The 9,368-nt window shown below is 62.1% G+C and overlaps 1 protein-coding gene across 1 annotated transcript in view; it reads left to right on the forward strand.

The window, feature by feature from the left end:
• Positions 1 to 9,368, forward strand: part of DNAH17 (dynein axonemal heavy chain 17) — a 111,643-nt gene that overhangs the window by 64,393 nt on the left and 37,882 nt on the right. The window contains 9 exon segments of the mRNA XM_025047110.1: positions 621 to 748; positions 1,356 to 1,504; positions 3,855 to 4,137; positions 4,211 to 4,384; positions 4,627 to 4,834; positions 5,041 to 5,206; positions 7,268 to 7,370; positions 7,968 to 8,115; positions 8,466 to 8,557. Of these exon segments, the coding sequence (XP_024902878.1) occupies positions 621 to 748; positions 1,356 to 1,504; positions 3,855 to 4,137; positions 4,211 to 4,384; positions 4,627 to 4,834; positions 5,041 to 5,206; positions 7,268 to 7,370; positions 7,968 to 8,115; positions 8,466 to 8,557 (1,451 nt within the window).

Genomic DNA, 9,368 nt, shown 5'->3' on the forward strand with positions numbered 1-9,368 from the left:
GCCCCTGGCCGGCCCAGGGGAGACCCCCAGCAGGTCTGGCGGTGGCGGGGAGGGCACGCACGGTGAATGACGAAAGCCTGGAGAGCACGGGAGAGCTCTACTGGGGGGGGACCAGCCGGGAAGCACAAGCACGGGGGACCCTTGGGCATCAGCAGACCTGCCCTGAGCAGGCCGACGGGAGCAGGGGCCCCCACCCCAGAAAGGCAGGTTGGAGCAGCCCCGAGCCATGGGCACCAGGGAAGGGTCCTGACGAGATTTTCGCTTTATGGAAAGAACTCAAGTGCCACTAGAGAGCGGGCTGGAGAGGCTGGGGCTCCGGTAGGGGCCCCAGTGCGGTCCAGGTGGAGGGGGGGGCACGCTGCTTGTTAGGGAGACCTGCCTACTCCCCGTCAGAGCTTCCATGCACCGCCTCCCAGGCCGGGAGCCCAGCGTTCCCCCAGCCCCCTGCAAGGCCTCCCCAGCCCCCATGTCTTCCAAAGCAGGGGACAGGCCACTCCCATGAACAACTTTCTCAGCCCCTGGGGCCTCAGAGAGCACCTGGCTTGCTGCAGGCCCTGTGTGGGGGGCCACTGAGACACCCCCCCACCCCATCCCGCTCACCCAGCCCCACCCTCTCACAGGCCTGTTCTCCACCATCATGCGGGACCTGGCCAACATCACTCACGACGGCCCCAAGTGGATCGTCCTGGACGGGGATATAGACCCCATGTGGATCGAGTCTCTCAACACCGTCATGGATGACAACAAGGTTGGAGGGGCTTCTGCATTCCAGAGCTCACCCCCAGAACCGCAGCAATGGGGGTGTCACGGGAAACGCCCCCCTCACCACCACCACACACGACAGACAGAAGCTGCCACAGACTGGGACTCGGAGCGGGGCGGGGGAGGGGCTGAAAGTCCCCGTCACAAGGTCACAAGACGCGCCCATCGCCATGCAGCCCCGCATGGGCCCGCCTCGGACGTTTAGGGGTGGCAACGGGGGCGGGGCGCAGCCATGGAAAGCATAGCGTAGGAAGGACGGCTCCTACCTTGGGGGGAAGAAACGGTGTCAGGATTCGTCTAGAAGCAGCTTGAGAAAATAATCCCCCGCTGGGTGAAGAACGAACTCCCGGATTCCCAGGGAAGGAGCGGGGTCCCGGTCTGAAAAAGCAAGTTTAATATCACAGCGAAGTGCGACCCGCCACCCGTATCTGCAAGCCTCTCGAGTCATCCCGTGTCGGGGGCTGGCGTTGAGGATGACTCGGAAATGCCGGGGCGGGGGGCTGGTGGGCGGGGGGCGTGCCTCCCCGGACTTCTGAGACGTGTCTGTGTGACACGCCATCGGGACGGTGGCCCGTTCCCCTCCCCGTCGCCAGGTGCTCACGCTGGCCAGCAACGAGCGCATCCCCCTGAACCGCACCATGAGGCTGGTGTTCGAGATCAGCCACCTGAGGACGGCCACCCCGGCCACCGTCTCCAGAGCCGGCATCCTCTACATCAACCCCGCGGACCTCGGATGGAACCCGTGAGTCGGCTTCGGTCCTCCTGCCCCCAGCTGTGGCCGGGAGAGCCGAGGCCGGTGGCGTTTCCGAGTGGCACGTGCGCAGTGCACTCCCTCGTGGGCGGTGCTGGTACAGGCGGGGCTGTCGGCGGGGCGAGGGGGTGGGTGCCGGGTCACGCTCGGATCCCCCCTTCGCCACTGCAACGGGAAGTGGGACCATCTGCCAGAATGGAGGCGACACGGCCAGGCCGGTGTTTGAGAGGCACCTGAGCACAGTGGCCCCTGCAGGGACGAGACCGGAGCTGGCCTGCCACCAGGGCCTGGGCCACCCGTGTGACCCGACACCACCGTGCCGTCTTCCCCGGCAGCTCTGGTCATCACACTTGGGTCGGCGTCCTGTGGCCACCGTAACGGAGGCCCACAAACTGGGTGGCTGCACACAGTGGAGGTTTATTCCCTCACAGTCCTGGAGGCCAGAAGGCCAAGGCCCAGGCCGCAGGAGGTCCGGTCCCTTCTGCAGGTCCGAGGGAGGATCAGTCCCTGGTCCCTCTCCCCAGTTCCGGTGGCCCCAGGCTGTCCTCGGTGCCCCCTGGGATGTGGGTGCCTCACTCTGATCTCTGCCTCTGTCACGTGGTCCCCCCTCTGTGCGTGTCTCTGTGTCCCAACTTCCCTCTTGTCATTGGGACCAGTCATTGGCTTAGGGCCACCCTAACCCAGGATGATGTCATCTCGAGGTCCATAACTTGATCCCATCTGCAAAGGCCCTTTTTCCAAATCTGGTCGCATTCACGGGACACGTCTTTTGAGGGGCCACCGTGTCGCCCACGCGGTTTTCAGGGTGGGCGGCAGCTAAGGCAAGAGAGTGGAAAAGAACTTAGACATGGGGCGGGAGCCGGGGACGACAGGAAGGAGGTGGGATCGTGGGGCGCTCAGGGGACACCCAGTAGGGTGGCAGGAGAGCCGGAGGTCAGCAGGTGAGCGGAGTCGGGGACCTTCAGCCCCTGCACTTCCTGGGGCTCTGTGCTGGAGAAGAGGCCCAGGGGCCCAGAGAGACGGAGCAGCCCTTGCGTCCCGGAGCGGGACAAGCAGCAGGGCTCCGGGGCTTGACAGGCCAGTGGCCTCTCAGGGCAGGGCAGGGCAGGGGCCCGCCAAGACTTGGGGCGGGAAAGCCACGCGTCCCGCGTGTGTCTCCGGCTGCGCATTTCAGGTCCAAGCCGGCACGTGTGATGGCATGCACTGCGTGACCCTGACCGAGGCAAGCGTAAGCTCGACATACACGCCTTCAAAACAGTCCGGGTACAGACTCGCAAATGGGTCTTCGTTCCGAAGACTGGCTGTACCCAGGATCCTTAACTGTGCCACGCACTGGGGCACCGTGTCGCTCGCAGACGTCGATTGTGTAAAGGTTCACTCTGTCGCCCTGGAGTGTTGGGGGTGCCAGGGAGCTAAGCTTTCTAGCCCTCAGCTCTCTGTCCCGACAGAGGTCAGTGAGGAACAGATCGCTCAGAACCGCTGGGACGCAGAGGAAGGCGTGCATGTCGGGCTGCGGGTGGCAGGCGGGCTGTGTTTGGTGGCCTGAGCTCCCTGCGTATGCTTTGAGCATCCTGGAAACGACATGCTCCCCGAGCCGAGGGGGAGCTGGATGCTACTTAGGTTTTTTGCGGGCTCTGTGGACCGGGCTGCCTTCTGTGAGCGTTACAAGTATCAGCCTGGACGGCCTCGGAAATGGGCGTGGCTGCCATCGGTCCCGTGTACGGATGAGGAGCCGGGGACCCAGACATGCAGAGAGCTTGTCTAAGGCCACTGCTGGCCCCAGTGAAACTGGTTCAAGCCCAGGCAGCTGGCTCTGGTGTCCACACAGTTGCCGTCATGGGGGCCACCTCTCTGCAGCCCGCTCCGGGGCTGGGGGGTGCCAGACGGTGCCGCACGGCTCCTCGGGGTTGCCTGTTGTATTGGTGTGCATTCTTCCTGAACGTGACAAATACAGCTCAAGCCAGTGGAAGCAAGGACAAAAAAAATCTGTTGGCTTGATCCACCAAGGCATGCTTCAGGCATGGCTGGATCCGGGAGTCCAGATGCTGTCCCAGCTCCTCCCCTCTCTCCCCTCCCCAGCTCTCCCGCCCTCGTGTTAGCTTCCCTTTGGGGTAGCAAGGGTGGCTCCCAGCTGTTCTGGGGTTATAGCGCCTCCGCAGCTGGAATATCAGGAAAGCGTACGCCCCAGCACCCCGCGCCTGCAGCAGACTCTGATGGTCTGCATCACCAGGCAGGCACAGCAGGACCACGGGGAGGCGCCGGCAGGCGGTCACCGGGCGGAGAGACGCCGGCGGCCCGCACGGCGGCCCCGTCCTCAGTCAGCGCCCGCCCGTCTCCGCAGGGTGGTGAGCAGCTGGCTGGAGCGGCGCAAGGTGCAGTCCGAGAAGGCGAACCTGATGATCCTGTTCGACAAGTACCTGCCCATGTGCCTGGACAAGCTGCGCTTCGGCTTCAAGAAGATCACGCCCGTGCCCGAGATCACCATCATCCACATGGTCCTGTACCTGCTCGAGTGCCTCCTCACGGAGAAGAACACGCCGGCCGACTCCCCCAAGGAGCTGTACGAGCTCTACTTCGTGTTCGCCTGCTTCTGGGCCTTCGGCGGGGCCATGTTCCAGGACCAGGTGGGCCCGGCCGCCCGAAAAGCCCCCCTCGCTCAGCCGCCCTTCTCACGGCTCGGCTCGGGCTTTCCCACAGCTCGTGGACTATCGCGTCGAGTTCAGCAAATGGTGGATCAATGAATTCAAGACGATTAAGTTCCCCTCGCAGGGGACCATCTTTGACTACTACCTGGACCCTGACACCAAGAAATTCCTGCCCTGGACGGACAAGGTGCCCTCCTTTGAGCTGGACCCCGACATCCCACTGCAGGTAACCGCCCAGGAGCAGGGACAACCCACGGCGACTTCGGAGCAGCACCTGGCGGCGTCCCAGGCCCCGCCGTGGACCGGGCGTGCAAACACAGCCGGTGTTCGGCTGTAGGGCCCCCTAAGTAAAACGGGGCTCACGAGCAATTCGGGTGTGCACGCGGTTGGCCGGAGGGGGACGCTGGAGTCGCGTCCGTCCCTCCGAGAGTCACGGCTCTGCCCGCCCCGCCCGTCCGCCCCACGCAGGCCTCGCTGGTGCACACCACAGAAACCATCCGCATCCGCTACTTCATGGACCTGCTCATGGCGAAGTCGTGGCCCGTGATGCTGGTGGGGAACGCGGGGACCGGCAAGTCGGTGCTGATGGGGGACAAGCTGGAGAGCCTGAACACCGACGACTACCTGGTGCAGGCCGTACCCTTCAACTTCTACACGACCTCGGCCATGCTGCAGGGTGGGCCGCGGTGCATGGGGCGCCGGGCGCGGGGCTGCAGGGTGAGGTCGAGGACCAGGGTGGGCCCTCGCAGCCCGGCCCGGACACACCAGCCCCATGGCTGCTCCCCCCGCAACCCCCGTCCCCACAGACCCGGGGACGTGCCCCTCCATTTCCACACCCACCCGTGCGCCGCTGGCGGCCAACGCGCTCCCTTCTCCCTCCAGGGGTCCTCGAGAAGCCGCTGGAGAAGAAATCGGGGAGGAACTACGGGCCGCCAGGCACCAAGAAGCTGATCTACTTCATCGACGACATGAACATGCCCGAGGTGGACAAGTACGGGACGGTGGCCCCCCACACCCTCATCCGGCAGCACATGGACCACAAGCACTGGTGAGCCTGCGCCTTGGGGAGTGGGCAGGACAGGGCCTCAGCTGGACGGGCTGGCCCACGTCGTCTCCCCTCCGGCACTCCACGAACCTGCCCTGGGCTGGGACCTGGGGACACGAGCAGTTCCGAGGAGGCAGGAGCAGTTACGGGGGGAGGGGAGATCGCTGAGGGAACTCCTGCTGCCCCTATGACCACGGGGCACCCAAGGGCCGGCTCACAGGCATTGCTGGGTGGGCGGCACCACAGCGCGAAGCTGGAGGCTGAGTCAGGACTGACCACGGGCTGGACCTTGGAGGGAGAGCATCCGGGGCAGCAGATGCCATGTGCAGAGACCCTGTGGCAGAGGGCGTGTGGCCTGTGGGGGAGCCAGAGGAGCTGGGGTGACTGGTGTGAGCGAGCCAGCCGAGAGGGCGTCGGGGCGGCCGCAGCCGGACCCAGGACCCACGGCCACCAGACAGAGCACAGACTTTGTCCGGTAACAGGGGGCCAAGGGTGGCAAGATCCGACGTTCCAAACCTGCGGGTTGGAAAGATCTGACGTTCAACGTGCTTAAAACACGGTGATGACCTGGCAAGTAGCACAGGTCAAATCTGGGGGTTCCGAGGCCAGAAGAACCCTAGAAACCCCGTCAGAAGCCAGTCGGTGGGTGAGCAGAGCCTGCCCCTCACCGCCGAGAACTAGAGGCACGCAGGGGTTAAGTGGCGGCTCGATGTCACAGCCCTAACAAGTGTCGGAGCTGGAGGGCAAGCCCACTGGAGGTCACGCCCACACTTGTCTGACTCCATTGCCCGCCTTCTTCCCCACCGCATGACGCCTACTCCCCGAGCTCATGTCACGGCTGTGGGAGCCCAGCGAGGACGGCCATGGTGTGCCGCAGGCCGTAGTCGGCGCGGGGATTAGGGGAGGCGCTCGGGGGTCTGCTCTGGGCAGGGCCTGAGGACCCGGGAGGGCTGTCGGGGGGACGGCCAGGGCCCAGACCAGCAGGAGGAGGAGAGGAACCGTGAGGGCTGCAGGACGATCCACCGTGAGCCCTCAGTCACACAGGCCCCTGGCCCCACGCCCTCGAAATGGGTTCGCCGGGTCCCAGGTCTTCACGGGGAGGCACTGAAGAACCCCTCGGGAACATCAGATGAGGGTGGCCCCACGGCTGGCAGGGCAGGGCAGATGTTTACTGGCTATTTCAGCACGTGGAGGAGACGGCGACCCGGGACCCCGCCTGCCACGGGGCCTGCAGATGGGGAAACTGCCGAGTTGACAGCAGAACGCGGGGGGCACGCCCCCGGGCCCGGGGGAGGCGCGGGCGGGAAGGGCGTCTCGAACACAGATTCCAAAAGCATAAGCCGAAGGCCACAACTCGATGGCTTCGATTCACATCAAAGTCAGGGAGCACTGTTGGTGAGAGACCCCGCCCCGCGAGGGATGGCCGGAACGCGGAGGCGACGGCGTGGGACGGGACGCTGGCGGGGCTCACGCCGACGGTGGGCGCACGTGAGGCGTTTCCGTCAATGGAAGGAACGGCGGGAACCCCCACCAGAAACACACGCACGACGGGGAGAACCCCAAAGCCGCGGGCATGCGCGAGGGCGTGCGAGCCCCACGCCCCCTTCGACCGCGGCCGAGCCCCCGGGAGCGTACCGCAGTGCGTCGGCCTCGAGGAGGCTATGGGGCCCGTTCGCTCACCACCGTCATCCCCGGTCCCAGGGCCACCGCGGGCAGTGGTGGCAAGCCGGTGCCGGACACGTGCCTTCTCCGTGCGTCTCGGTCTCGTGACGGCCCCCTGTGCCCATGGGACTCCTGAGGCAGCAGAGGCTGATGGACTCGCCCGGAGTCCTGAGGCTGCTAAGTGGACAGCTGGAGCATAGACCCAGCCCTGCGCCCCCAGCTACTGAGCCGCCGCCGCTTCAGAATTTTTCTTGAGAGCGTGAAGTGAAATTGGCGGTTTCACGTATAATAGATATTTATTGCGCTGGGTTTTTGTCTAGCCACGTTTGAGGCATTGCCGGGCCGGGGGGTTGGGGGTGGGGTAAGGGGGGGCGGAACACCAATGCTGGTCTCCCCATGCAGGTATGACCGGCAGAAGCTGACGCTGAAGGAGGTCCACAACTGCCAGTATGTGGCCTGCATGAACCCCACCTCGGGGTCCTTCACCATCGACCCCCGACTTCAGGTAACCTGTCATCAGGCACCCTTCTGCGGCTGCCGGGGGTTGGGGGCCATTTGGGCAAATGAGACTACAAGCCTGGATTTGGGGCGTCAGGGCTGCAGGCTGACACTCGGGAGAGCTCCCTAATCTTTCAGACGTGGGAGGAAGTTGCAGGGGACCCCAAAGGGCTGCCAGATCCAGCAAATGGAAATAGAGACACCAGTCAAGTCTGGATGTCGGGTGGACAACAAATATTTGTTCAGTATCAGCATGTCCCACACAATGCCTGGGTCGGGCAGGCTGTCCCGGAGTGTCCGCAGCCCTGAGCAGGCAGAAGCTCACCCGCAGACGATCGAGACGGGCGGCCGCCTGGGCCCAGAGACACCCTTTCGCCTCCCACAAAATTTTTCTTGAGAGCTTAAAGTACATTTGGCTGTTTCAGATAGAGTCACTATTTCATGGGATTGTACCTCATACAAGGCACAAGGACAAAAAGTGGCCGTCTTGGCCGTGCTCACAGACATCAGGGAGTGGGGACAGAGTCTGCACCCAGGATGGCGGCCCGGCCACAGGCGGGTCCCCAGGAGGGGCCTGACGGGGCTTCGCGGTCACTCCGCACAGCGCCACTTCTGCGTGTTTGCCGTGAGTTTCCCGGGCCAGGAGGCCCTCACGACCATCTACAGCACCATCCTGTCTCAGCACCTGGCCTATCGCTCCGCCCCCACGGTGGTTCAGAAGATGAGCAACCAGCTGGTGGCCTCGGCCCTGGGTAAGCCGGCCGGCCTCCTCCCCCTCATGTCCGTAAAATCTACTGCTCTGCGGAGCCGACGGCTTCTTCCTCTTCTCCCCTGGTAAATATTTTATTTATACTTTCCAATCAATATTTTTTAAACGATGGTATGTTTCGACAGGAGATGTGAAGTCCAGTTGCTGCAGGGGGAGGAGCGGATAAGAAATTGAGTGTGTAGGAATGGTTTACCCATCACGAGGACAGCAGTTTGCTCACTTAAATTGTCACCAGTTCATAGCCCGTTTGCTTCAGAAACTCTCTCTTAAGCTTTGCACTTCCCGAGGCCATTAAGGGTGCATAAGAATCGGTGTTTCTCTTTCTTGTGACAGCCCTGCACCAGAAAGTCACAGCCACGTTTCTCCCCACGGCCATTAAGTTTCATTACATCTTCAACCTCAGGGACCTGTCCAACATTTTCCAGGTACTGCTCTTTTAGCTCTATGTCTGGCCACCTTGTGGCCAGTTCCTTGACCCATAAGCACTCTCCTCTTCTGCTGCTCTCAGGAGAGAAAACAAAGTGACCTATGTGCTGATGATGGTGATGGTGATGATGGTGTTGGTGGTGATGATGGTGGTGATGATGATAGTGATGGTGATGTTGATCGTGATGACAGTTTTGATGGTGATGGTGATGATGGTGTTGGTGGTGATGATGGTGGTGATGATGATAGTGATGGTGATGTTGATCGTGATGACAGTTTTGATGGTGATGGTGATGATGGTGTTGGTGGTGATGATGGTGGTGATGATGATAGTGATGGTGATGTTGATCGTGATGACAGTTTTGATGGTGATGGTGATGATGGTGTTGGTGGTGATGATGGTGGTGATGATGATAGTGATGGTGATGTTGATCGTGATGACAGTTTTGATGGTGATGGTGATGATGGTGTTGGTGGTGATGATGGTGGTGATGATGATAGTGATGGTGATGTTGATCGTGATGACAGTTTTGATGGTGATGGTGATGATGGTGTTGGTGGTGATGATGGTGGTGATGATGATAGTGATGGTGATGTTGATCGTGATGACAGTTTTGATGGTGATGGTGATGATGGTGTTGGTGGTGATGATGGTGGTGATGATGATAGTGATGGTGATGATGATCGTGATGACAGTTTTGATGGTGATGTGATGATGGTGATGGGATGATGATGATAGTAATGGTGATGATGATGATGTCGGTTTTGATGGTGATGGTGATGGTGGTGGTGATGATGGTGATGGTGATG

This window comes from Pteropus alecto, unplaced genomic scaffold (assembly GCF_000325575.1).
Source record: "Pteropus alecto unplaced genomic scaffold, ASM32557v1 scaffold134, whole genome shotgun sequence".
Taxonomy (NCBI): domain Eukaryota; kingdom Metazoa; phylum Chordata; class Mammalia; order Chiroptera; family Pteropodidae; genus Pteropus; species Pteropus alecto.